At 54.9% G+C, this 27,334-nt stretch overlaps 9 protein-coding genes across 9 annotated transcripts; 2 read left to right on the top strand and 7 right to left on the bottom strand.

Annotated features, from left to right (window-relative positions):
• Positions 1-170: 170 nt before the first annotated feature.
• Positions 171-2,021, top strand: PG985_000089 (uncharacterized protein; the record flags this gene model as incomplete). The annotated part of the gene is made up of 3 exons (XM_066819858.1): positions 171-358; positions 432-1,251; positions 1,335-2,021. The coding sequence occupies 3 exons, from the start codon at positions 171-173 to the stop codon at positions 2,019-2,021; spliced, it is 1,695 nt and encodes a 564-aa protein (XP_066690737.1).
• A 363-nt stretch (positions 2,022-2,384) lies between these two features.
• On the bottom strand, positions 2,385-3,876 carry PG985_000090 (oxysterol binding protein; the record flags this gene model as incomplete). Its single annotated transcript, XM_066819859.1, has 3 exons — positions 2,385-3,212; positions 3,298-3,687; positions 3,790-3,876. 3 exons carry the CDS (start codon positions 3,874-3,876, stop codon positions 2,385-2,387), a joined length of 1,305 nt encoding a protein of 434 aa, XP_066690738.1.
• Positions 3,877-5,365: 1,489 nt separating this feature from the next.
• On the bottom strand, positions 5,366-6,148 carry PG985_000091 (uncharacterized protein; the record flags this gene model as incomplete). Its single annotated transcript, XM_066819860.1, has 1 exon — positions 5,366-6,148. The coding sequence occupies one exon, from the start codon at positions 6,146-6,148 to the stop codon at positions 5,366-5,368; it is 783 nt and encodes a 260-aa protein (XP_066690739.1).
• An 801-nt stretch (positions 6,149-6,949) lies between these two features.
• Positions 6,950-7,297, bottom strand: PG985_000092 (uncharacterized protein; the record flags this gene model as incomplete). Its single annotated transcript, XM_066819861.1, has 1 exon — positions 6,950-7,297. The coding sequence occupies one exon, from the start codon at positions 7,295-7,297 to the stop codon at positions 6,950-6,952; it is 348 nt and encodes a 115-aa protein (XP_066690740.1).
• A 635-nt stretch (positions 7,298-7,932) lies between these two features.
• On the bottom strand, positions 7,933-10,290 carry PG985_000093 (uncharacterized protein; the record flags this gene model as incomplete). The annotated part of the gene is made up of 4 exons (XM_066819862.1): positions 7,933-8,607; positions 8,692-9,394; positions 9,447-9,746; positions 10,028-10,290. 4 exons carry the CDS (start codon positions 10,288-10,290, stop codon positions 7,933-7,935), a joined length of 1,941 nt encoding a protein of 646 aa, XP_066690741.1.
• A 1,586-nt stretch (positions 10,291-11,876) lies between these two features.
• Positions 11,877-12,829, bottom strand: PG985_000094 (uncharacterized protein; the record flags this gene model as incomplete). Its single annotated transcript, XM_066819863.1, has 3 exons — positions 11,877-11,984; positions 12,079-12,624; positions 12,686-12,829. 3 exons carry the CDS (start codon positions 12,827-12,829, stop codon positions 11,877-11,879), a joined length of 798 nt encoding a protein of 265 aa, XP_066690742.1.
• Positions 12,830-13,359: 530 nt separating this feature from the next.
• On the bottom strand, positions 13,360-14,301 carry PG985_000095 (NADPH-dependent quinone reductase tdiC; the record flags this gene model as incomplete). The annotated part of the gene is made up of 1 exon (XM_066819864.1): positions 13,360-14,301. One exon carries the CDS (start codon positions 14,299-14,301, stop codon positions 13,360-13,362), a length of 942 nt encoding a protein of 313 aa, XP_066690743.1.
• A 4,045-nt stretch (positions 14,302-18,346) lies between these two features.
• On the top strand, positions 18,347-22,426 carry PG985_000096 (uncharacterized protein; the record flags this gene model as incomplete). Its single annotated transcript, XM_066819865.1, has 1 exon — positions 18,347-22,426. One exon carries the CDS (start codon positions 18,347-18,349, stop codon positions 22,424-22,426), a length of 4,080 nt encoding a protein of 1,359 aa, XP_066690744.1.
• A 2,690-nt stretch (positions 22,427-25,116) lies between these two features.
• PG985_000097 (RTA1 domain protein) lies at positions 25,117-26,190 on the bottom strand (the record flags this gene model as incomplete). The annotated part of the gene is made up of 1 exon (XM_066819866.1): positions 25,117-26,190. One exon carries the CDS (start codon positions 26,188-26,190, stop codon positions 25,117-25,119), a length of 1,074 nt encoding a protein of 357 aa, XP_066690745.1.
• Positions 26,191-27,334: the final 1,144 nt, after the last annotated feature.

Genomic DNA, 27,334 nt, shown 5'->3' on the forward strand with positions numbered 1-27,334 from the left:
GTGCGCAGGAACTGACCAGTCCTTCTCGGCCGGTTGAATAAATACTGAACGATGTCAGCCCTCACGATCTCTTGTTTTCTTCCGTTCACGACAACTGCTCCCATGTGTTCATTACCTACAAATCGGACCAATTAGCCGCATAAAACCGCCTAGAGTGCTGCTTACCCATCATGTTGGGCATGAGCACGCACGTCACGTTTGACCATGCCAACGTCGACAAGAACGAGCCGGAGAAAGCCGCGAGCCACGTCGATGGCCCGTCCACCGCCGACACCCTCGACTACTCCCCGCTGAAGCGCCTGACGGGGCGGTCCATAGCTATGGGCGCCCTTGTCTCGATGGGTGGTTTGATCTTCGGGTATGCTTTTCACCCTGTGTGCGAGTGCGATTGAGTGATGAAGATGGCGTACTGACCTCTCTCCCCCTTGCAGATATGACACCGGCCAGATCAGCGGATTCCTAGAGATGCCCAACTTCCTCGAGCGCTTCGGGTCCCCGCAGCCGCCCAACGGCGAATTCGGCTTCAGCAACACGCGGTCCGGCCTCATCGTGGGCCTGCTGTCGATCGGCACCCTCGTGGGTGCGCTGATGGCGGCGCCCATTGCGGACAAGCTCGGGCGGCGCCTGTCCATCTGCCTGTGGACCGTCGTCGTGTCGGTGGGGTTCGTGATCCAGGTGGCGGCCGCGACGGCGTGGGAGCAGATCATGGTGGGCCGGCTGGTGGCCGGGTTCGGCGTCGGCGCCCTGAGCCTGCTGGTGCCCATGTACCAGGCCGAGACGGCGCCGCCCTGGATCCGCGGCGCGCTGGTCTGCACCTACCAGCTCTTCATCACGCTCGGCATCTTCCTCGCCGCCTGCTTCAACTACGGCACCTACACCCACCAGCGGCAGAGCTCGGCCTCGTGGCGCATCGTCATCGGGCTCGGCTGGATCTGGACCCTGATGCTCGGCCTGGGCATCCTGATGTTCAGCGAGACGCCCCGCTTCGACTACCGCCGCGGTCGGATCGAGGAGGCCCGCCGGACCCTCATGCGCGTCTACGGCGCGCCCGCCAACCACTACGCCGTCCACGTCCAGATGGAGGAGATTGGCTCCAAGCTCCGCGCCGAGTCCCAGGTCAAGCAGGGCTTCGTCAAGGAGTTCATTGACATGTTCAGGGGCCCCCGGATGGCGTACCGGATCGCGCTGGGCATGCTGCTGCAGATGTTCCAGCAGCTGACGGGCGCCAACTACTTCTTCTACTACGGGACGGTAAGTCTTCATTGACGTCACCCGAATGGCTGACATGCCCATGGAGAAGAGAAACGAAACATCAGCGGCTGACATGTTTCCAGACCATCTTCCGGTCCGTCTCCATCAGCTCCTTCGTCACCCAGATGATCCTCAACGGCATCAACTTCTCCGTCACCTTCATCGGCCTGTACCTGGTGGAGCACTACGGCCGCCGCAAGTCGCTCATCACGGGCAGCGTCTGGATGTTCGTCTGCTTCATGGTCTTCGCCTCGGTGGGCCACTTCCAGCTGAACCGCGACGCCCCCGAGACGACCCCCCAGGCGGGCATCATCCTCATCGTCTTCGCCTGCCTGTTTATCTTGGGCTACGCCACCACCTGGGGCCCCATGGTCTGGACCCTCATCGCCGAGATCTACCCGAGCCGGTACCGCGCCCGCGCCATGGCCCTGGCCACGGCCAGCAACTGGACCTGGAACTTCCTCATCGCCTTCTTCACGCCCTTCATTACCTCGGCCATCGACTTCCGCTACGGCTACGTCTTCGCCGGCTGCAACGTCCTCGGCGGCTTGTTGGTCTACTTCTTCGTGCTCGAGGGCCAGGGCCGCACCCTCGAGGAGATCGACACCATGTACGTCGAGCGCGTGCCGCCGACCAAGTCGGCCAAGTGGGTGGCGCCGCCGCCCGAGGAGATTGCGCGCATTCGGCGCGAGGCCGGGACGGAGCTCGCGGTGGATGATGATAACGAGGCGAGTTCGCCGCCGTCTGGAAAGGCGGGTCAGAGGGTATGAAGAATTTGGATACTCTGACATAAGATTGTCACGTTCTATCACACATAATTGAACTTTCATCTGTAGATACATCTCGTTTATATATATTTCAACTTTCATCTTCGAGTTAACTCGCTGATATCAACCCCAATCACAAAACCCCATTCCCCTTCTTGGAGGAGATAACCTGTACGCCATGCCGTAAACACAAGTGTCAACATCTAGTTGCCCTGTTCCCAATTTGGTTCCCCATACCCACCAAGAAGTCGTCTAGACATCCCATAACCCAGTACCTGTATCGGCCGTTACGCATTACCCAATGCCGCCAAACCAGCAGCATTATCTTAACTTTTCCATCGTCTTCTCTTTCCTTCCATTCCTTCCTTAAGCCGCGACCAAGATCTCCTCATCAATCATCCCGATCCCCGAATCGAACCGCGTATGCGTCGGGCTCTTGACCCCCTCGGCCGCGTTCTGCAGCGTGAGGCGGTACTTGTCCTCGTCGAACCGCCAGCTCACGCCCTCGGTGGCCCCGTCGTCGAGCGCCGGCACCGCGTCGCAGTCGGCGAACCGCGCCAGGACCGGGTCCTCGCGGATCAGGACCTCGCGGAAGAAGCGCCGCGGCCAGACCCGGCCGTCGGCCTGCTCCTCGCGCCGCAGAGCGCGCTGCGCGTTCTCGATGGCGCTCTTCTCGCGGCCCACGGCCAGGATGTCGTTGGCGTCGATGGCGGCCGCGACGGCGCGCCAGGCGCGGCGGGACTCGAGGGGGTGTTGTTGGGCGAGGGGCGCGAGCGTGAGCGGGGTGCGGCGCAGGCCCGTCAGGTCGACGGTGGCCGTCGCTTTCGCTTTCGTCTTGTCGCCGCCCTTCTTGATGGTGTAGGCCTTGTTCCACTGCCCCTCGAGGGTGTAGAGGGGCTTGGACGGCTCCGAGGACCGGGCCAGGGTCGCGACGAAGGAGTTGCTCTTGCCCTTGAGCAGCCAGCCCTTGCTGGCGTACTCGACGCGCGAGACGTAGCCGGAGCTGCTGTGGATGTACGAGACGCCGCTCAGCTCGGGCGCGATCTGGAACGTCATGATGCCCTCGACGTGCACCTTGGGCATGGTGATCAGGTGGTCCTCGTCGTGGCGGTCGATGTGCAGCACGCCGTGGCCCTTGCGCTCGATGTTGATGGTCGTGGAGAAGTAGGCCTTGGGCGCGACGTGGCCTTCGAGCTGTTGCAATGCGTCAGTCGGGTTACTTCCTCATGAAGGTAGCACGGCGCAATTGGGCTTGGCGTTAATATGAGAGTACACTTACGCTGATGCCGTGCGCCTTGTTAAAGATCTTGTACGCCGTCTTGGGCGGGTGGTGCGACACCTGCTCGCTGACGAGCTCGGTCACGCCGACCGAGGCGTCGTCGGCGACCACCCAGCGGCCCAGGAAGATCTCCCCTAGAAACGGGTTGAGCGGCTTGAGCTTCTTGCGCCGGCCGCTCTCGTCCTTGGGGGCGTGCTGCTCGCGCAGGGTGCTGAGGAACCACTGCAGCACTTTCAGGGCGCGCTGCTCCGGGTCCGGCTCCAGCGCGGGCGCGACGAAGAGCTTGGGGTGCTCGGCCCAGTACGCCGAGTACTCGATGATGCTGGTCGGGGCCAGCAGGAAGGGCGGCGCGGTCAGGGAGGTCAGGTCGCCCTTGAAGGTCATGACGGACTGTGGGCGGGCGCGAAAGGTGGGGTCGTTAGCTGGCTGGCTCGCTCACGAGGGCATACACAGTATACCCAGCAGGGCTGTTCGTGACATCTGGGGACTCACCTTGAGGAACTGGAACCATGCCGACTTGGTCTGCTCCTGGCCCTTCTTCTCGTCCAGACATTTCATGGGGGCTGTCGTCAACGACATGGTGAGGTGTGTAATGTGGGGTATCTGGATATGGCTCTGCCGTTCCCTTGAATCGTCTACTCCTCTCTATCCAGTAGACACATGCAATTCAAAATCAAGTAGATTTCGGAAAAGAAGAATATGAAATGGGAAAGATTAGACTGGATGGAACGAAGAGTGACGTGAAAAGAAGAAACAATCAAACGAACCACCCCTGGTCCCCTGATCTACTTGGCAAATGGTCCGTGGACTGCACGATGCTGGGCATTAATGGCGTCGCATATATCGCGACCTCCCCCTCCCATTTTAGCGGACGGCAAGACGGGCGGAGCTTCCATCTGCCATCTCTGTTTCTCCTCATTCATCAGCGATCCGAAGAGGAGCAGGGCCTGGGATGAACCTTGAGGCGTTGCGCAAGGTCAGTACGCAAATAGACTACTGCAGGGCTACTGCACCACAAAGCATCGCAAATCTTGGAAAAAACGGGCGCGATCCGTCCGAAGCGAAGCGGCTACTGCAAGGGAATGGGCAGGACCACGCGTACAGTTCAGTTCTAAGTTCTAGGAACAAGAATTGTGACGCGGGCGCAATTGCGCACATCTCAGATCTTCTCATTGCCCGTGCAAAGCTGTGGTTGGCTGAGGCCTGGACCTGAGACGCCAATCGCCTCAGCCAGGTCGCACTGCAGCGCAGTGGGCAAGTCCCGGAAACGGCATGTGAAAAAGGGTCTCTGCTAGGAGGAGAGGGTGGGAGAGTGGAGGAGGGGTCGAAATGGTGGGACGTTTCGCATTCGGACGACGACCCAAGCTTTCAGCGCCAAGCCGGCAAGCATCCTAGCGAAGGGGCAACCGCTGTGGATCACGTGATGTGCCTTTTGGGCTGTCGCGACCGTTGGTTCTGGGCAGTCATTAGGAGGCCTAACCTCTTGATCTCGTTCCTGGTGTCATTCCTGTCAAATCTACGACATGTCTTGCACTGACGGGATCAGATGACCAATGCCACCAAAGCCTGCGACTATCGCGCGCCCGCGCAAACAGGTCTGAGTTTGTCGCTCCTCGCGATGATCCCATTTCGCCGTCATCAATTGGGGCACAGACGACACTTTGTGCCAAGCTTTGATTCAAGCTTGATCTATCCGAATGATCAGACGGAGATGGGCCGCGATTGGGTTCGCTAGCACCCCCGAGAAATCGCAATAGAGATCGCATCACGACTCACGACTCGGCTTCACCTGCGCCCGGGGCAAAATAGCACCTCCGTGGCGTCAACTAATGATCCCATGAGCATAACCATTTACTGATTGGCATAACTGTTCATTTTGAGTGGCATAATGGATCGAATTGAATTGCTGCCCACTGACTGAACTGAACTAGTGGAATGAACCACTCCGGATGATCCGACCGAAAATCCAACCAACCAACGCCTTGCTAAACGCCTCCATTTCTCAAATACCAATTGCTGTCGTCCAGTGTTCTTACGCCAAGCCATTCCTAGCCATTATTCCATCCTCCTAATCAAAGTGCTCCCGGAACCGGCCGCGTCTAGGCTGGGGCTGTTGCTGGTCGGGCTCGACGACGGTGGTGTCCCCCGAGAATCGGCGGATGGCGTTCCAGCGCGCGGTGGCCTGCTGGCGCAAGCGATTGGCTTCTCGCTCGGACACGAACGTGTCGTCGGAACTGCTACTATCGGTGCTGGCGGTACTGGGTGAAGGAATCTCGCTGTTGCAGGTCTCGCGGAACTCGTCGCTGCGTCTATGGCTGGAGCTGCCGCCCCCGGCGCCGGCGGCGACGCGGACGCCTGCGGACTCGTGTTTTTCGGAGTCGCGCTGGGGGATGTCCTCGTTCGTGATGTTCGGGTAAGAAACGCGGCCGTCGATGGATCGCAGCTCGTCCGGGACAAGGAGATCGCACCACTTCTTAGCGGACTGAATCATGTTTTTGACGCGCTCGTCGTCGTCGGAGTTGGTGCCGTGGAGGTAGTGGCGCGCGCAGAGAGAGGTGAGGAGGATGAGGTCGGTCGTCTCCAGATTCTCGGCCCAGCTGACCTCGCGGGCGACGGCGCGCCAGAAGCGTCGGCCGCCCTCGGGCTCCATGAACCGGGCCCGGCCCATGTTGCGCTGCTTCTTCTTGGCGGCCTTCTCCAGGAGCTGGGCGACCAGTTCGTAGGCGGTCAGGAGGGGGTCCGTGACCCAGGCGCGGCGGATGCGGCGGGCGGCGGCGACGGGGAGGATCTGCTTGCGGCCCCTGAAGGGGCTCGCCAGGTGGTCGATGGCTTGCTGGAGGCTGATCATCATGTTGGAAGTAGTGTTGTACGATTATTCGGATGTGATAAATGGTGGAATAATCGTTGGTTCCAGTGGGTAGGCGATAATTAGACTGGGCAAGCGGAATCAACGGAGTAACCAGTGGGATTTAGGGCGGGTGCAACAGCTGGAATCCCCGAAAAAGACTGGCCTAATCGGGGCACAACCACGGGCCGGCCCCACATAACCGGCCGTCATCCCACCGCCGGCCTTGTCATCGCTTGAGGTAAAAGCTACCCCTCCGAACTGCTATGGCATTGCCGGTTGCGAAACTAATCCTCCTTGGGTCGTACAATCACAAAACCACCAGCTTCGTGATTACCTGACGAATTTGCTTCAGATCTGGTGATTCTATTACCACCACTTGATGCTGTGAAGTTGCTTTAGGAAGTCATTCTTGCTTTGATATTTTCTCGAGAAACTTCTTTATTGAATACAGTAGGATTATCACAAGAAATAAAGAGATCAAGTTGCTATCTGCCGAAGAGGTATTGCTGTTTCTGTCACAAAACAAATAGGACATCATAGTGTGGCTGGGTAACCCATTCGCGGGTGCCGACCGACTTATCCCTGACTGACACTGAAATTGCTTTCACGATATCCTTTAAAGCCCAACCGTCATTGGTATGAAAAGTTTCACACCATCCATCCAAGCAAACCACCAAAACGCACCACGCCTTTCGCCAGGCGACTCTTGGTCCCGTTTCTCCGTTACCTATTAGCATCTCCATCCATCCACACCCCGCCCCGGAAAGCCTCCTCCGTCTCTCGCGCCCCCCACCAGCCAGATACCTAATCGCACTTCCCCAGCAGCACATCCCGCCTCCGCTTCTTCTCCCGCAGGTCGGCCCGGGTCCCGAGGTAGACCCAGTAGTCGTCCACCAGGACCTCGACGAGGTCGTCGTCGGCCGGGTTGGTCACCTCGCTGTTGTCGCCGTCGTCGGACCAGACCAGGTCGTCGAACCCCTCGGGCTCGCGGGGGATGCCGTCCAGCCACTCCCGCTCCGGGGTTTTGAAAAAGCCCGCGACGAAGGTCCACGGGGTCGAGGACCCGGAGGCGAAGCCGGTCGTGGAGGAGGGGGCCGGCGGGGGAGCGCGGTAGACGCCCATCTTGGGGGTGGTCTCGGGGTTGTCGGTCATGGTGTAGTTTGTGTGTGTTTCGAGTAGTGTCTCGGGAAATAAAAGTATTAAGTAATTAAACAATATCGAATGTGTTGCAGCACTGAAAGTTAAGTAGGTGGACCAGCAAAGGGGTAAGTTACAATAGTAGACCACTGGATTTCCCCTTTTAAAGTGCCAGTAGAGTGCTTCTGGAGTCAATTTGGGGCCCTTGGCTGTTGGTGACTGATATCACGTGGATGACTGTTTGTGGAATGAGAAAAGCGCTTTTGCGCGCCCTGACTGGAGCTGAGTGGAAACCGCTCGGGTCTGATCATATGCAGCAACAAGCTTTATTTGTGAGGTAACCCGCTCTTTGTGAGTCTTTTGTTTCTGCCGGGAAACCTTGGTACTTATGAATCGAGAAAAAAAAAAGAAGAAAAGAAGATGCAGCAATAAGCAACATGCAACCCAAGCTTGTGATGCTGGGGCTCCTTTTGGGAACCATCTACGCTAAACAATGGTTCACAATCATGTAGTTCCCTCGGCAAAATGTCGAGTTCGGCATTTGCCAAAGCCGCTCTCGCCCAACGAACAACAATCTTGTTCTTTGTAGATATGAGCAACGATTGCTTCAAATATTTTCAGATTGAATAATCGCGGTCCTTTTAATCATACTACGACGATCGTACGGCGTCTTGAGACCCGCCTCCCGATTCCTGCGGTTGATGTGAATGTATCCGCGTCATGTACGCCAGATCCGACGGCGTCTGATGGCCCTCCAACGGGCTGACCTCGTACGTGGACGCAGACACCGGACTGGCCTCGTACCCGCGGTTCTGCGCAAAAGCCCCGTATCTCGGATCGACCCCCACCGTATCGACAGTGGAGACGGAGCTCGCGACGCTCCCGAACTCGGTCTTATTCGAGGCGTAATACCTCTCCTCCTCCCCCTCCCCTTTGTCCTGCTCCTCGCCGCCCCCTTCGCACAACTCATCCAGCGGCAGCCCCGACGTCTTGCTGACGGGCCGCCTTAGCTTAGGATGCGTCGGGTCCGTGATGTCGAGCCGGGACATGACGGCGTCGTCGGCGCCGCCCGTCGTCGTGGGGACGAGCGCGGTGCAGTTCTCCCACGTGCTGAACCCGACCTGCTCCTCGGCCAGGCGGTGGATCTGCAGCGTGGCGTTGGAGCGCCACTCGAGGTGCTGGTACGACTTGTGGCGGTACCGCGCGTGCAGGCACTCGAAGAGGGGGTCCAGGACGTAGGAGATGATGATGATGAGCGCGCCTGTGGCGAGGGTGAAGCAGAGCCCAAACATGCTGAAAGACGTGTGCGCGGTACTCAAGATTTTCTGGGCCAACGTTCAAGTAAGTACGTATCCGGCCACAGACGGGCGGTTGTAGTCCACCGGGACTTATTCGTGGGTAATACTGACCTGGTTCTCGCAGAAGGTCTTCTCCGTGTCATTGACAGGGTACGTTCGCAGCTCTTGGAACTCGGGCACGTTCGGCCCGCGCACAGCGTTGATGTAGGCCATCTGCCACGTCGCCATGATCATGCTCCACCACTTGACAACGTCGCGCTTCCACTGGTCGTCCGGGAGCCCCAGGGCCACCGCGCTGAAGACCAGGCCCTTGGACGCCAGCGCGCCGGACCGGGCGTAGATGAGGAAGTCGTTCAGCTGCTGGGGGTTGCTGCTCAAGATCATGTTGGCCCAGATCGCCGCGCTGCCCCGGGGGTCCTGGGCCGACTGCCGATCTCGGTCCAGCTCCCCCTCGGTGATGCCGAACAGGGGCGCCGCCGCGACAAAGGAGTCGTAGTAGCTGGCCAGCGGCCCGCAGGCCCGGTCTTTCGGCAGCGACGGGTTGCACCATTGCCACTGCCTCACGCAGCCCATGGGGGACGCCGCCGTCTCGAACTTGTACAGGCTGATGGGATCCTGCAAGGTACTTATCTGGGCCTTGGTCGAGGGTACGGTGGCCCGGTACCATGCGTCCGCCATTTTCCTATCAAAGTGGACACCGTTTCCCGAGAGAAACATGAGTTCCACGTCTCCGTCCGGCCGCTGGAGTTCCGGCTTGGGCATGAAGGTTACGCTCTGGGCCGGTTTGTTTTGTACCGTGTACGAGTGCTCGGATCTGAAGGTGGGGATGTCAGTGGGTGCGTGTGAAAAGCCTCGTGGTCACTCACGCGACCCGGAAGTCCACCACTGGACGCCCCGTCCCCTGCTTTCGGTACTGGAAGTCCAGGTCTTCCACACGATACGTAAAGTTGTACTCGGTGAGGTTGTCGCGAGTCCCCACGAGCACGCCGCCATAATCGTACGCAACGAATCTCTGGCTTCCCGTGGAAACAGTGCTTTCGTATCCCTCCGTCTTCAGGGGTGCGCAATGAAGCACCTCTCTTTGCTGGAATCGTTGGCTGTCGGGCGTATTGAGTCCGAAGTGCTCACGGCTATCAAGGTATCCCGTGTCCAGCAGGATGTTGGAACTGTTGCTTCGGCAGAGGCGGTGAGGTATATGATAATCGGTTCGCTTAATTGTCTATAAAGTCAAATAACAACCAGCAAGCTGATCATGATAATAGTTGGTTCAAAGTTTACGCTGGGTGCATCCACTTCCATGCCCTCCATCTCCTCCTATGAACTCCATCTCCTCCCATGAACTAATCGTAATATGCGCCCATATATGGCGCAACCTGCTTATGAGGTGCCCTGTACCAGGAAGAGAGAGATCAGCATATACTCGATGCATCAGGGTTCGTAAACGTACCAGTAGTGGGCAAATTGGCATGCCATTGGACCCTTCTGGCAGCTAAGCGAGGTCCAGAAGGGGCAGATGAGATTATGCTTGATGCCTCCGGGGATATCCTCGTGGATCCAGGCGCAATGCCCACTCTCCTGCATGGGGCACCGCTTCTGGGACAGGAACCAGGGGCAGACAATCTTGGACTGAGGTGGGCCGGACCAGGTGCTACCGTTCGGTTGGACCGGGGTTCCATTGGGTGGGTTGTGCCCCCAGTTACTGACGGGCATGTTGCTGGGTTGGGTCAATCAGTGCTTCGGCCCCCAAGTGGGTTGGGTTCGATAGAACGACTACTTACCTCATTCCTTGCTGCAGATCAATAAGAGAGGCGGAGGCGGACGGGCCGGCCTGGGGTGGCGGATGGTTGTTGTCGGATCGCCAGAAAAAACGTTCAAGGTTCCTGGGATGGGCCACATCATTCTTGGTATGCACTTTCTTGTCGCTGTTAAACAGGTTTAGAATCTGGACGTAGTTGTCCGACTCCATGCGACAAAATTGCAAAAGAGTTTCCAAGCCCTTGCGCAGCTGTCAGTTGGAGGATTCGTTGGCGGACGCGGCCGTTTGCACTTACGGTGTAGACGTCATCTTTGGCTTTCGCAATCCTGGCGGCCCTCTGGCTACTCTGGCTCTCCATGTCCGGTTTGTCTCGGTATGAATGTGATGGTTAAAGGAACACTGGCAAAGTTGCAATGGTGAAAAGAGTGATTGGTAGAGAATGAACCGCAGTCTGAATACTGAGCAATGGGTGTCTGTTTGTATGATGATGATGATGATGTGGCGAAAGCATGCATCCAAAGCTGTGCGGCCAGAAAGTTGGAACAAAAGATAGAAGAGAGTTGGCCAGATTGAGATGGACGGAAAAGCACATGTAGCTGTGTCTGAAATCCAGGAAAGGCCCAAGGCCGAGACAGGCGTCGCGGGCGCCTTCCTCGAGAACTTTGGTTTTGGCTGTTGCCAAAACGCAAGCGGTGGGAGCGTGAGGAAAGTGCACGAATTGAACGGCAGGAACGGGTCACGCGCTACCCTCAAGATGTACGTGACTGGGCTGCCTGCCTGTCTAATCCCCATTCCAGGCTCTGTCCCAGGCTGTTCCCTGGTGACCCGAAGGATGCAATGTGCAATTGCGAGGCAATGGTGCGTCCAGATCTCGCCACACCACCTAAATCACATCTACAGCCGGGTGCCGCAAGAGCAATCCCGGACAACGTGAGTTCGACTTGGCCTTGGTCGGCCGGGGGCAAGCAGGGAAGCTATCAGGTTCGCAATGGAAGAAGTTGCTGTGGGATGCGGAGGTTTTGGTGGAAGTGGGACGATGTACCTATGTAGCTATCATCAACCAAACCTTACGAAGACCAAACACTCGACCAACATAGGTAAGCGACTTTCGGTGTTTACTCCTTCCTGTTCTAGCGTTTATTCCACGTTAGTTCAGTGTCCCAAAAGGGATGGAATAACCGCTTGTTCCAGAAATTTCCACTATTCCCTCCCGAGACATTCTATTCACCCAAAAAGGAGTAAATGCTGACACCGAGAGTCGATAGGTAAAGCACCATGGACCAACCCATGTCCACAATATGCCCATTAGTTTCAATAGACAGTTCAACTTCTGCGATACATCAGCAGTATAAGTCCCTTTTCCCATCCAATGCATTTTGAGTCGAGCCCAACATCCAGCAATTTGCTAAAGCAGCGGGCTTCCCGGACCCTGCATCTCCTTTCCCATGTATGTATTCGCCTTGGCCATGTATATATCAAGCCATTTCACCGTCATTTCCAGCAGGAAAACACCTTTCCCATTATCCCGCTGACAGCTGATCTACTCGTAGAGACCAGAGTCCGTCAAGTATTGGCTAGACGACGCAGCATTCTTGGATTGCTGAGCGCCGCCAGTATCCTTGCTCGCCCCCTTGGCATGATCTCTCGTCTGGTTCAAGAAATACAATCAGTACATATTCTGTAAGTCGACCTGGCGGTATACCCCAATTAAGTAGCGACAACCAAGGAAAAGAAAAACGTACCGAGTAGGCATGGTTCATCCCCTCATCCATATCCAGCGCCGACGCCCGCGGCACCGCGTCGACCGCGCTGCGCCTCGGGTCCTCCCGGCTGCCGCGCGGCACGTCGAACGTGTAGCTGCCGTCGTCGTCCTCGTTGAGCCCCCCGGGCGGCCCCGTGCTCTTCTTGGTGGCGGTGCTGGTGCCGCTGCTGCTACCCAGCGCGGCCCGGTCCCGGCGCGACCCGATGATGCCGCTCGGGTCGTCGTGGGCCCGGCTGCGGCCCAGCAGGTGGTCCATGACGCCGTGGCTGCGGTGCCGCTCGCGGGCATGGTGGTGCTCGGGCACCGACAGCGGGGCGTCGAAGAGCTTGGTGCCGTCCTCTTGGTGGTGGTGGTGGTTGCTACTGGTCTGCTTGCTGCTCTGCTTGTGGGGCCCGGCGGTCATCGAGGAGGTGCTCTCCATCAGCTGCCCCTCCCAGGCGCCTTGGCTGGCCTTTCCGGCGCGGATGTCGCCGGGCTTGAGGGCTTCCTTGACGGTGTCCAGGAAGCTGCCGCGGCGAGGCTTGGTCTAGTTGCTGTTCGTGAGAAGTCGATTGGTTTCATGGGGTCTTATGAGCGCTTGGACGTACCTGTGGTGGCGGCTCACTCCTCACATTCCTAAGATCGGGCATCTTAGGACCGTCATCATTGCCTTTCAGTCCGGTGTTTGTCTCCACCCGGGATATGTAGTCCTCCGGTCGGCCGGTACCGGTGTCAATCCCGCGAGTGCTCATCTTCACTAGGTGTAATCGTTACTAAGAGGGCTCAAGGGAGATCGTGCCCGTTGTCACATTCAAGGCATCAGTTGATCAAAGATACAAGTAATTGGTTCAATAGAAATTTCGGTGTCGCCCCCGCAGGAGGGCTTTGGATTGAAGAAGAATTGGAGATCCATCCCATGTCGTCTGCGGAGCGTCATGGTGATGCACGTCTTACAGGCGAACCCAGGCCCCCGCCACGGGAAGATCCGCAATCCCACTGATCAACATTCAGGCTAATAGTTCGGAGCCAATCCTCCATGACGACGCTCGAGGGAAATGATCGCGGCGCTTCGCATCCATCATTGATGACTGAAGCTCCATTGCCAGGATAGGGGGCGGCTTTTATGGCGGGTAGCAAGCAGAACAGATTGGCATTTGTTTCACACAGGTCCGTAAATTGATTTCAATGTGAGGTGGGTATTGCATTTAGACGTGTATGCTCAAATTCTATTGTAGTAGGTTCCCCGAAACTCCCGCAACCCCCAAAGCACCGTCCCCCAAAATCAAATGACATAAACCACCCGCCCCTCCAACGACTTATTCACCCACGTCTCCTCAATATCCTTCAACTCCACCTTAGTCGTTGGCAAGACCGGCCACCCCACGAGCCGGGGCACCAGCACCGGCAACTCCTTCATAAGCTGCCCCATCCCCCAACTGCCGCCGCCGGCGCCGCGGATCGTCAAGTCGGTCGCGCGCAGGATCCCGGACGGCAGGGCGACGCCGTCCTTGCCCGACAACGTGCCGATCTGCACGTACTGCACGGGCTTGCCCGGGTTGCGGAAGTTGGCAAAGAACCGCTCGGCGACGTCGCCGTAGACGTAGTCGAGCACCACGTCGGCGCCCGCCGCGTTGAGCAGCTGCGGGTCCTGCTCGGCGGCGTCGAAGACGACGCACTCGTCCAGCCCCTCGACGGTCCGGAGGGTGGCCTCGCCGCGCGCGGCGCCGACGACCTTCTTGGCGCCCAGGGCCTTGGCGGCGTGCACGGCCAGACGACCGCTCGCGCTGGTGGCGCCGAGGATCAGGCAGGTCCAGTCCTGCGGCAAGTCGGTGGTGCGGGCCGCGATGGCCATCCAGCTGCTCATGGCGGGGTTGACGCTGCCCGCGACGGCGACGGGGTCGGCGCCCTCGGGGAGGGGGACCAGCAGGGTGCTGCCCTTCTTGGGGACGTTGATGTACTCGACAAAGGTGCCGAAGTTGTCGGCCAGGGAGGCGACGTAGTACAGTTGACCCGTGGCCTCGTCGCGCGCGACGCAGTCCATGCCGGGCGTGTGCGGCAGGGCCTTGGCGGAGTAGTGCGTCCCCCTCGCGCGGGACCGGACGACGTTGTGGGCCCCGGCCGCGAGGACGCGGAGTTGCAGTTCGTCGGCGGTGGGTTCGGGTGGGGCGTCGACGGCGATGTAGCGGGGGCCCTCGGACCAGTTCTGGACTCGGGCGGCGTGCATGTTGGTGGTGCTGTTGCGACGAAGTAACGACGAGGACGAGAAGTGCTTCTTGAAATCCTTGCCAATGCAGGAAGCAGTTGGTGACTTGAGGAAGTTGAAGGGTTGTCCTGGAATGGTGTGGTGATGATTGCTGATTGAGGAGTGAGACAGAAGGGGTTGCCGAAGTCTAGCTAGCTCGGAGATGGAGCGTTTTGCAGCGGTGCACATGTGGCCAGAAGTAAAGGTATGACTTGATGAGATAGGTAAGATTGTCGGTTCTCAGTTTGGTTGAAGATTGAATTGAATAACTTTTGCCCTTGGTGATTTGGATGGACGTTTTATATCAGTCATCCTGGTGCCTGAGCGGTTCGCCTTTCCTCCCTCGTCCTCGGCCTTTCGCGATTACGGGTAATGGTTTCACGGCATGATGGCCATGCACTCTTTCACTGACTAAAACTTTGGGTTCAGCGGCCGGGAGGAGATGGTGCCCACTCACGCTATTAGCGGCCATGTAGGGCTGGCGGACCCCAAATTTCTTGGCGGTGATGCATTTGATTGGCGGGAGAGGCATGGAGCTGAGGTTAGCAGTATCCCTGCTTGGCCTAGCGACCCCCAAAGCGGGTTTCGCCTGTACAGCTGCAGCACTCGTCAAGTAAGCCGCATTAACAAAGCAATTCGAGCTGGAAACTACTGCAGGGAATGTGATTATTTAGGCAGTGCGCCAATATGCGTTCTACAATTTGGATTAGAAATTGGGAGAAAAGAAACTTGCAAATACCCGCGCGCGTGCAACTGACCCTTCGCACCCAGTTTTGGCGGCGCCCTAAATGCGTCTAGGCAGTGACGAAACACATTGAGTTAGCGAAGCCACCATGCACAGTCACAACTCGAATGGCTTAGGTACTTTATTTAGTAACTGCAGTAGCGTGCATTAATTTCGGCCCCGAAGCTTTAATAAGCCGGCGATTGGGGATTGTACGACACCGCCGACGGAAAATGGACTTGGCGTCCGTGTTCGCTCCGCCACCTAGACGGAGCTGCGGAGTATCAACGAATTGCCGGCCTTGGGTGCGTACGAAGGGGCCCTCAGCATTTAATCCTAAGAATTGGCTATCTGAATGTTCGCGTTGCAATCTTGGGCTATGGAGAGCGATCACGCGGCGAAAGTACTATTTGCATATCCAGCAAAGATGAATTAAGTATCCCCGTAGGGGTTTATTTGATGGTGTGCACTGTTGGTATATGGACTGCATGGTCCATGGCTTTTATCATTCTGAGTGTTCCCCGAAATAAGGCTGATTCGTTCATGTACATCGGATACAGGGACTTTGAAACTAATTGGACTGCAATTGGCCACATCAATGAGAGGACCAATACGCTGGAACGTGGACTTTACTTCAACGTAGCGAAATCGAACGAGTAACATGTTCTGCTTTGATATGTTTGCCAATGATGAAGCCCTCAATCTGATCGGTTAGGCCCCAGATAGGACTTGGCGAGCATACGATGCCCCAGACACGCAGTGTTCCAAGAAATGCACTCTGAGAAGAACTCTCGACCAACATGTACTGGTTTCTTCATTTTAGGTTGATTGTTCTTTCCCATGATGTAAATCCATAGCAATATTCTTGAAAGCGTCGTTGTTGGTAATCTGACATGACGGCCTCCAAGATAACTTTGCATTTAGTTCGAGCAGCTTTGATATGTGAACCACCCGTTTCTATCTCCCAAGCAAACTTAGAATGAGGGAGCTGTTCTTGAATCCCATACGTAACAAGTTTCTTCTCGTGAAGCAGTGGATGGGGGAATTAGCACCCTAGTCAAGACGGATACAGATACCTCCATGTACCCTAACCGTAAAAGCTCCTACTTTTCTCTCTGCTGCTGCCTCTCTCCAACACTTCCCAAGACCAGCAAGATTTCCCCATGAAGGACTGCAGCAGTTTTCCAGAGTGACACTTTCTAGGTAACTGCTTTTCCTTCCTAGGGTCCTGAAAAACACCAATCACTTTCCTGAAGGCTTTGGATGGCCATACAATCAGCCTCACCACTTTCCCAGGCCGTAACTTGTCTCTCCCCCAAGGCAATCTTGGACCGCCTTTCACCTATCTCAATCAATCATTTCTTTGAGAAACATAAACATATTCCGTCATTTTCTCCACATCAAAACTTGACGAATAGTTCATTCTTGTTGTTCAGGAAGCAGCTGTCGTTGCCAAGCCAAGTACCAATATCACTCCCACCTAATCCAGAGTCGGCCTCAGTACTCCTCCTAGGCAAGAGGTTAAACTGCACTGGTTTAAAAGTTTATATTTGTGTGTAAAATATTGATATATTATCGATCGGTAAGGTTTAAGACTACCTGGTTGGCCTCATATAACGCCTTCCTTTCCTCTTTCTTTTCTCCCCCCTTCCAGGTTTATATTACTACGTGTAGCCCGGCTTAGTTCGTTACCGCTTCGGTCGATCTATTTATTATCTTTTTCGTTGAGCCTTTCGATTAACGCTTAGAATTAAGGGTTTTTTTAAATATTATTAAAAAAGGGGGTTTAAATTAAATTTTTAATTTTATTTATTTCGTTTCGAATTTCGTTAAGTAGTTTAATTTATTTAATAAGGAAAGTTTTATTATTATCGATTATTTTTTTTAAAAAAAGTTTATAATCGATAATATATATATTATAAAAAGTTAGTTTAAATATAAATTTTATTATAGTTTTATATTTAACATATTTTATATTTTTCCGGAGCCTTTTTTTTTAATTTTATTTTTAAAATTTTATAGTATTAAAATAGGTAGTTTTATATTAATTATTTTTTACTTTTTCGAATAATTTATAATATATTTAGCGCCGATTAGTTTCGGAAATTTTCGTCGTTATAATAGATAAGCGTAATAAAGCGGATATATTGTATCTTTTAATAAATCGTAATAAATAGTATATATGGTTATGTTAGATAAAAAACTTAGTTTAAATAATTAATAGAGGAAACGAGGATAATTTTTTATACGTAATTCGTTAAATTATTACGACCGAAGATAGGATCGGAACCGGAAAAGGAATTTTATAATCACCGGCCGTTATTAAGTTTTTATCGATCTATAGGAGTTATAATTAATTATTAAAATATTTTTAAGAGTTTTAAAGGTATCGGGTATAATACTTTATTTTTAAGTTTATTATTTTTAAGGTAACCTATTTTTTATAAGTTTTTTATTTCTACCGGGAAACTTTGATACGAATCGAAAAAAAAAAAGAAAGAAAGAAGTCGGCCTTAGTACCGCTATAACCTACTTCCCTGACGCAAACACTTCTTCCCGCCAATCCAAATCACCCATAAATTTGTTTCGGCTCGAGTTTTTCTTGATAAGATAGCCCTTCGCCTCCCAAACACAGCTGCATATATTCTTGCAACGGCCTACCAGCTTCGCCCAGCTTGTACTTTTCACTTGGTACATCATCTGGCCTCTATCAACCACAACATCCCCCCGCAGCATCATCCTCAGAGGTGAGATCTTCTGCTTTTGCACAGTTCCAAGCAACGACTTGGAGTCCCGACATTATTCGACATTCCATCTGCAGTCCTCGGTCATTCTTCATACACTGCGATCTACACAGCAACTGACAATTCGTAAGTTCATATCTTCTTCTATTCCTCGTTTTCTACCGCGACTGGCCATTTCATTTGGCCACGAACATTTTGCATTTCGATTTCTGGTTGGATCACGACCCCACCTACAGTACATTATCCGGCGATACTTACAGCCACTGTCAACCATTAGTTTCATCCCATTCACGACAGCCTTTACTGTGGTCTCGCATCACGTGCCTCGTGTTATTGTGTTGGCCTCATTCAGTAAGCACAGAAGACCTTACGTTTTGCAAGGAAACACTCGGACTTTGTGTTCATACCAGATTTCCGTGTCGCGTCTGTCGCTGAGATGGTGGTTTGCTGAATGCGTATTTTTCAAACCCAGGTAGCTAACATTTTACTTTGTCACAGTTGCCTGCTCCTCCCCAGAGAACCACAAGTCCAGTTCTCACTCGCAGAGCCAGTTGTCAACATGTCTTCCGGTGTCAGTTACGACAGACCCGCCCTTGGGCAAGATTACGATCTGGGCGCTATCTATAATGCCTACAAAGACATCTTCCATGACAACAACCTCATTCAAGGACAACCACCGCCTGTCGCCATCGGGTACGAGAAGCACAACGCATTGGTGGTGCACACCTCTCCATCAGCCACCCTCGAAGAAAAGTTCGGCAGTTTCGAGGTCTGCAATGAGCTTGCTGCGAGCTTTATTGCAGATGCCGTGCCAACTTCAGGATCAGCCAAGTACCTGAGCCAACCTCTTCCTCCTGAAGGAACCATAGAGGGATACGTATTCACCGAAGTCATCACCGAGAGCGTTTCCCTGAACTTGGACTGCCCCAGCCTGCGCAACCACATTATGATGAAAGCTCTAGAGAACAGTGCAAACACGCATGTTGTAGAGCGTATCACCTTCGGTGTGCAAATCATCATGTGTGCCCAGCAAACATCGTCTGGAGCAAATGTCACGGAAGAACACATGACGGAGAAATTGGATGTTATCAAGTCCATTCTTGAGAACTCGTATCGTTCTTCCAGCAGAGCAGGGGACATGGAGTCTCCAGTCAAACTGGAAGATGATCCCAATCAGCATGGTCTAAACAACATGATATTCACGGTATTCAGTGATTTCGCAACGGTGCCAAAGTTGAGCCACGCGAAGTACTCAACTATCGAGCAACTGATTCCCAACATCCCTTCGATGCTGGAGAGAACCAACCATGGCCGTGGTATCCCCATCACATACCACCTGGTCCCTCTGGACGACTTGCGCAAGCTTTATGGCATGCAGCTTGAACGCGGAATCTCCATGCGCCAAACTCCTGACTGGGTTCTTGCAAAACTACTTCTCATTTGGGAGAAATGGGGTGACCTAGAACGCAAGATCAAGCAATGCATTCGCGAGATTGGCGCCATCGATTTCATGCTCACAGGAACCAGCACTCAACGTCTCGCCCAAACTGTGATGCATTTGAAAGAGGCCCTGTCGGCAAAAGACAACTTGCAGGTGGACTTCGGTTCTGTTTTAGTGAAGCTGCGGTTCAACCTCTGCTTAGCAGATTCACTGGACAGATTGCTAGAAGCGCACTGCCAATGCAGTTACTCGCCTGATCGTGTATCGGAGATTCTTGCGCGAGCCTCGGATGAAGTCAGCCTCCGCAGAATCTTGGCAACCAATGGTGGTTACTACCTTAACTACGAGGATGCGCAGGATGCGATATCGGCAGGAGGCGACATATACGTCATGTTCTTCACAGATCAGATGCGAGACGACAACACATCATGGCAGGAAAGTCAGAGCGTCATCACAAAGCTTCTCAGCCGCAACCCTGCCAGCTACATCGTGGTAGTTGCCGAGTGCGAGGCAAGCGAGATACCTTTCGCAAGTCCTCGTATATCTTTCTACAGCCGTGGCGAGGTCATGATCCCGAATATGATGGAGAGTGTGGACTTGGCGGATCAATGTTTCATGAAACGCGCCATCAAATCCACTGTCGACAAGGACAAGACTGCACCTCGCAATAGCCGGCTTGTCACCCTTCCATGTCCATGCGATGTTTCATTGCCACAGGAGTGGACCTGCTTCCACTGTCGTCGCATACTGCAGTACCACGAGAAGTTCTTCTACTGTGACTGCGGCCGTACTAAGCTTGATGACTCTACATGGCAATGCAACGTAGAGTCACACGGCAAGAAGTTCGTCAAATGGAATACTCCGGAGTTGGAAGCCAAGCTTTCTTCTCTCAACTCGCCCAAGGAGATGAACATACTGGTCCTTGGAGAGTCTGGGGTGGGCAAGAGCACGTTCATCAACGCGTTCTATAACCATATGATGTTCGACTCCTTGGATGAAGCGATGAAGCACGAAAAGCTGGACTACGCAATCCCGTGCTCATTCACAATCCAATATGTTGATGAGAGCCAACCAGATGGTGACATCGTTGAGCGAGATGTCAAGATCGGACAGGATGACGAGGAAAACGATGGCTCATTTGGACAGTCAGCCACCCAGTCCCCTACTGTCTACAGCGTAAGGGTAGAGGATCGTGTCATTCGTCTGATCGACACCCCAGGAATTGGAGACACTCGAGGCGAAAAGTTTGACAGACTCAACATGTCTAAAATCCTCAGCACCCTGAACCAATTCTCGAGTTTGCATGGCATACTCATTCTGGTCAAGCCAAACAACGCACGCTTAAATGTGACCTTCAAGTATTGCGTTCAGGAGCTCTTGACATACCTCCACCGCGATGCTGTCCAGAATATTGTTTGGGGTTTCACGAACACACGCCAGTCCAATTACATGCCTGGCGACACTTTGAAACCGCTGAGACACCTTTTGTCGAAGCACGAGTCCTTGGGTCTGCAGCTCACAGCCAAGAGAGTTTATTGTTTCGATTCGGAGAGCTTCCGATGCCTCGCGACCAAGAAGCAGCTCGGATACACCATGACGAACTTGAACGACTTCCGCAACAGTTGGGAGCACTCCACCAAGCAGACAAGGGCCCTTCTGGATCACATCGAATCGCTGGAGCCACACCGTGTCAAAAGCACGCTGAGTATCAACAGGGCCAGGGAGGTCATTGCCGAAGTCACGCAGCCGATGGCGGACATCACAGATACGATTGAACGAACCATTCGCATGAACCAAGAGAGAATCAAGGAGCTCGATTCCGCAGAGCTACAAGGGAAGTCGCTCCAACAGCTGCTGCAGTTTGAGCGCATCGAAATCGAGGTCGAGCGACTTGACCGACCTCGCACGGTCTGCAAAGACCCCGCTTGTGTCGAGTTGAAGGACGTAGCAGGATCCAGAAGACCGATATACAAGTCCATCTGCCACGATAACTGTCGTTTGAAGAGAGTCGAAGAGGATGTGGTCGGCCATTCGGACATGATCGGCTGCTGGGCCTTTACGGTTACTTCGGATGAGCTCGCGCAGAGGGCGAAAGAGGTGGCCGCAGACCTCGAGCAGCTCGAGAAGCAGCTTGCTGTCAACGAGGCGCAACTCAAATTTCAGCAAAACCCGATCTTGAAGAAGCGAATGATCAATACAATCCAGAAAACCAAGGAAGAAATCGCGCTCAAGGAAGATGATGTCCGCAAGAACTCTATTGCCAAAAAGAATAAGAAAGTACGGTCCAATCATTGCAGACGGTGCAAACATCACTGGCAAAGCCATCTCCATATCCGGTACAGTCAGACGGAGAAGGTGGTCAAGGATATAGATGCCCAGGTGCAGGAAAAGCTCGACGCCAATGCATCTGACTTGGTCTTGAAGAGGTCCGCAATCAAGGCCCTCGAAAAGGAAATCGCCGACTCAAGTACCAGTCGTAAGGAGATCCAGGACGCCGCGATCCGTTTCGGTCTCTACCTGAAGAAGAAGAGCATCGTTCCGTACAACGACGCCATGATCGCCTACCTCGAGGTGCTGATCAAAGACGAGCAGGAGCAAATCACCCACGCCAGATCCATCGGCATCGACAGCAAGAAGAACGACGAGCGCCTCGACTCGCTGAAGAAGAACAAGAAGAGATACGAGGAGCGCATCAAGATCCTCGAGACCCAGATGTCAAAGTCGGATGAGAACGGCACGCTGCTGGACGAGGAGGGCGTGGACGAGCTAGTCCAGAAGCTCTTCAACCTGAAGCACTGGGGCAAAAACCTGCAAGCCATGCAGGAGATGGTGGAATGGTCCAAGGCGTCTGGCTTCCGCGAGCAGGAGCTGCGCCCGCGCATCGCCCGCAGCCGGCCGAAGCAGGTCGCCCAGCCCCAGACCCCGACCCCGACCCGTGTATCCCAGGCAGCATCCATTCTCTCCAACGGGGTGTCCAGCGCGGCTTCGGCCGTGTCCCGTATTAATCTCTTCCGCGGCGGACGACGCGAGCGCACCGTGACCACCATCGACTCTAGCCCTATCAAAAGCCCGACACCTTCGACGCACCAACAGCGAATCCCGAAGCGCTCGTACTCTCAGAGTCAGACTTACCCTCAGGGCGAGAATAGGGTCCTCTCATACAGCCAATACCAGGCAAAGAAGACACGAAGATTCTGAGTTGCGACTCGATGATTTGGCGAAGGAGAGTTGAGAACATGTTTGAGTATGAGAATGAATCGCATTGGCTAGAGCTGAAGACGTCTGAGAATAGGACAGTTTGATTTGTACAATAGGCGAGCCGCTCGCAATTACACTGCACTGGTGACGAAACGCCGGAAATGCAGTGAACCCCCCAAGATTCCCCCCACTCATAGCTTCATGAATGCATAATAGATAGTCGTCAGAAAGATAGAAAGTAAGACGAAATGAACACAGCCTTGCATCAACCCAGTAATCGCTCAGTAAAACTCCGTTCGTTCCCCGTGTCGTGACATAATGCGATTGCTTTTTGCGCAAAACATCGAACCTGCAAGTCGGTGTGGTGTAAGTGGGGTGGGCTCCAAGCAATGGAAGAAACTCGTGGGGTAGGTAAGACGGGGGTGGGTGAGTGGGGTGGATTCATGGGCTGACTCACTCCTACAAGAGAAAGCTTCTTTTGCTTCTCCTCCTACAGGCACTTGGTGCATTCGGTGTGCGCGCAGGCCGAGCACTTGTCGCTGATGACGAGCATGCCTCCGCATTGGCAGCAGTACTTGGAGTAGGGAGGCATGATGGAAAAGGACGAAAAGGCGGTGGTGGTGGTGCTGGCTTGGTGGAGAGGGACGGTGTGCCGCCTTCTATGTTTGGTCGGCGAGGGCGCGGGGTGGTATTGGTCTAGGTAGCTCGGGCAAAAGGACGACGCTGGTAGCTTGCTATCGGATTGCTTCGCTGTCATGAACTTGCTTCGCAGGCAGGCTTGGATGTCAAGAAGAGATGACTGTATTGTATGTGTGTGTGTGTATTGCTTCAAGAGAATGAAGAGTGAGTGCAGAGTCGATGGGGAGGGGGGATGTTTCTCTGATCTATATAGACGCACCAAAGCATGTGTGTAAGTGCTTCATCCCCTCTCTCTCTCTCTTTTCTGTCTTCCCTCCCCTTTTGCCTTTTTGCCCCGCTCTCGCTGCGAAGGCAAGCAGGCTCCCGCAAGTCGCCGGTCTGCCGCTGTGTGCCTCATCCTTTCCGGTGTGGGCAAGATCGTCTTACATGGTTGTCCCCGGTCAAGGTGGACTCGCAGCTGGCGATAGGCAGGATGGGCAGGATAGGCAGACAAGCCCCCCTAACTCGGAGGGACCCTTTGCGCATCGCAAATGCCCATCCCACGTCATCCGGCGATCAGAAGGCTAAAAGGCCAGAGAGAGCCAAGAGAAAAAAATAAAAGAGGATACCAAGGTTGTCACGGCTAGAATGGATTAACCGTGGACAGGGGTCTGTCTTGGCCCAAGTCTTGGGTTTTTTCTTTTTCTCGACGCACCCCGGCGAATGACTGGCCAGGTCTTGGTTGGGCTGTGGCTGGCGCTGGGCGCTAGGAATAGCAGCGCCGCTACGGCACACTACCCCGCATGAACAAGCAGCGACAGGCTGCCGTCAGTGCAGCGCCCCCCAACGAATAGGTGCACGAGGGGTCAGCCTGGGGGTCTTCGGGGCAGCGTCGCAGTGCAGATCCGGGGTCTAGCGCTGCGACGGTGCGTGCATGCGTCTCGTCGTCTTGTTTTGCCTGGCTTCACACCCTCTTCTTTTCTGTCTCTGCCCCGTACCCAATCTGCCAATAGCAGTGCTCGTTGATGACTGCCTCTTCCTGCAGCCTGCATTCGGTTCAATTAAAATGGCTACCCCACGTTCTTATCTCCAAGTCTTGGCCCGGTACTGGGGACCGTTGTGACTGGCCGCCCGCGCATTTTGGTTGGGCGATGCGAATACATAATACCCATAGTGCCCAGCGACGGCTCGTGAGCGAGCTCGGCCATCCACGTCTATCCATCACTCATTCTTCTTACTCTTCTTCATTTATCCTTGAGTCGCGACTGGTCGGGCGCCGCACCGCCTGTCGTAAGATGCACTGCCCATCCACCGCATCGTAAGAGCGGATGGATGGATGGGTCGATGGATGGAACTCGCACCGACGACACTCATCGTCATGCGCGCACACGTTCTGGCCACTATTAACTCCCGAGTCCCTACAACGATGGGTGTCGCATTGACCGGGCGCTTTCGGACTGGCCTAGAAGGCAGTTTCGCCAAGCTGAAACTAGGACCAAACTCTGAAATTTTGACTCAACTTCGGCGGGGAAGCGCTTGGTTTGACCCTTTCTCGACCATTTCTCGGAGCCACCTACGGATGCTAAGGCCCAGTCGGAGCAACGGCAAACCAAACAAGCCACTTGCTTGCACGGCAAATCAACGACGCCCAGCGACGGGCAGGAGAATCGAATCGAAACGGCGGCGACCCGCCACCTTAATGGTGAATCGCCAAGGAACGTTGTGATAGGCTTGATTATCGGAGACTGCGGGTATCCCCACTAGTAGTACACAATGCTAGCCTGAACAAGTGTCTGTCCGACGTCACTGCCTCATCCCCCTTTTTGAAAACCAAAAACTAGTGCGCGAGGAGGTCAAGCGACCCGATGCTCGACACCTCATCATTCGCCATTCTAAAACAAGTAGGCCAAGAGGTCACGTTTCATCCCGTCTTGCACCCGACCCAAACGCCTCGCGGCAAATCATACGCCTTTCGACCAGTTGCGACAACATGAAAACCAAAGGGAAACCCCCATCAAATCATTTCTGGCATGGACTCTACTTCTTCTCAACAAACTACGGACATTGCCGTATCATGTGCGGCGATAGTCGGTACGGCCAGCCTCCTCCCGCGCAGGATCTAGAACCACCTGCGACGGGTCGGCGCTGGTGCCGTAGCCGCCCAGGACGCTCATCTTGGTGACGTTCCGGTGCTGCGCCGGCAGGCTCTGGAAGCCCTTCATGTCCCAGTGGCCCTTGAGTGCGAGGCCCGGGTGGAAGGCGACGAGGGCGGCGCAGGCGAGGATGACCATGGGCCCCTCGATGATCATGAAGACGACCTCGTTGTTGGCCAGCTTGCCGTGGAAGCCGCCCTGCAGCTCGGCCAGCCGGTAGACGGACCGCACGATGATGAGGAAGACGGCGGCCGCCAGCGCGCCCACCATACCACGGAACATAAGGGTCGTACGCAGCGCCCGGTAGCGGTCCTCGACGCCGGGGTCGGCGGAGGCGATGGACGCGGCGGACCGCCATGCGCGCTGGCCCTTGCGCACGCGCCAGGCGAAGTCGAGGCACAGGGCCGAGAAGGCGATGAGGGAGAAGACCTGGAACCCGAGCCCCGCCATCATGACGTTGACACCCAGGTCGACCTGGTCCTGGTCGTCGTCGCCCGTGGCCGTGATGCCGCCGCCGGCGCCCTGCAGGACGAGGGCGATGAAGTCGAAGGTGACGAAGATCCAGGTGTACATCATGGGCCGGAGGCGGGTGTACTGCAGGGCCGGGTCGGCGACGTGGACGAGGCGGGCCAGGCAGAGGTACATGCTGGCGGTGATGAAGGCGGGCGCGATGGTCAGGGGGATGAGGTAGATGAGGAAGCCGTTAAAACTAAAAATGTTTTCGTGCAGCAGGATGCGGCCGACGTAGCCGACGATCTCGCCGAGCAGGCCCAGCGACAGCCACGCGCCGAAGGACCAGGTGCGCGCCCGGATCGTGAAGTAGAGGTTCGGCAGCAGGATGAGGCCGAACAGGGCCGCGTACAGGATGTTGCCGGGCAGCGTCGGCAGGTAGTCCATCCAGCCCTGCTGCAGGCAGCAGGTCTGCGGCGTGCACTGCTCGGTCGAGAGGATGGTCGTGTTGCACACGGGGGTGAAGTCGGAGGCGGACACCATGGCGGCGGTGGTGGGCGGACCTGGGGCAGGTCGGATGCTCTGGTCTATCTGGCTACTCGACGAAGGGATGTGGGACTGATCGGGGATGGCTATATTCCTCTCTGTGAGTCTTTTATTTTTGCTAGCTTTGGCTGGTATCGAGTCGAAGGCTTATCGCTCGGTGGTGGTGGTTGGAGTATGCTGCCGAACCAAGACCTGCCCAGAAACCCGTGACGACGGCCATCCTTATATCAGCTCTCCCAGATCATTTAGTCCGACGGAGCCTCAGTCCGACGGAGGTCAACCCCCCACCCGCGGGCAGCGTATTGTTCTAGTGCGAAACGTGGCCGGGCGTTCCAAGCCTTGCCAGAGGTGCCATAAATGACGCCAGAAGGATTCGCTCCGCCCCCCATTACTGTGATGCTAATGGCAGCAAAAAGATAACACTAGGCGTCAGATCTCTTCTAGTGCCTTTTCGCTTAGATCCAACAAGACGACATAACCCATTTAGCTGCGCGCTCATTGGCCACGGCGGATTCCTACCCGCTTAGTCACCCAGCTGAATCCCCGTCGACAGAAGCGCCAAGCGCCAAGCCACCACCGACTTGCGTCTACGGGCCCGGCTAGCGGTAGGCAGCAGCTTAACTAACGGGCGCGACACGTAAAATTGGACAGGCAAGTTCTCAGTGTCCCTATCCCGACAATCGCAATTGGCCGCAGTCGCGAGATGCGAAATTCGGCCTGGGGAGGCTTTCGCTTCGGGCGCTCGAAAGGCTTACGTGGTTATTTTCCGATCCCATACTCCGCGGGCCCCATTCTTCAGCCGCACCGTATGTACAACAGATTAAGTGGCTAGCGGGGGAGATGCGAATGCGAGAGCGAAGGTCCCAATTATCTCGGGCCTTTTCTTTTCTGTGGGCAGTCCTCCCGATTTTTACAGCGCACTTGGTCGGCTGCCCCTGCTGGGCCTCGTCATTGAGTCGCATTGGCACAGGGGGGGGATGGTGAATTATTCACAGCTTATTCTCTGACTTGCACCACCATGTTTGTCCACTGTCATCAAATCTTATTTATTGTAATATTGACTAGGAAGCTATCAACCAGATTTCGAACATGCACTAATTGGGAATTGCAATGCGACGCAATACTCGACTCGGAGGAACCT

The sequence above is a fragment of the Apiospora marii genome (genome assembly GCF_038362585.1).
Source record: "Apiospora marii strain CBS 49790 chromosome Unknown utg000001l_segment0_segment0, whole genome shotgun sequence".
Taxonomy (NCBI): domain Eukaryota; kingdom Fungi; phylum Ascomycota; class Sordariomycetes; order Amphisphaeriales; family Apiosporaceae; genus Apiospora; species Apiospora marii.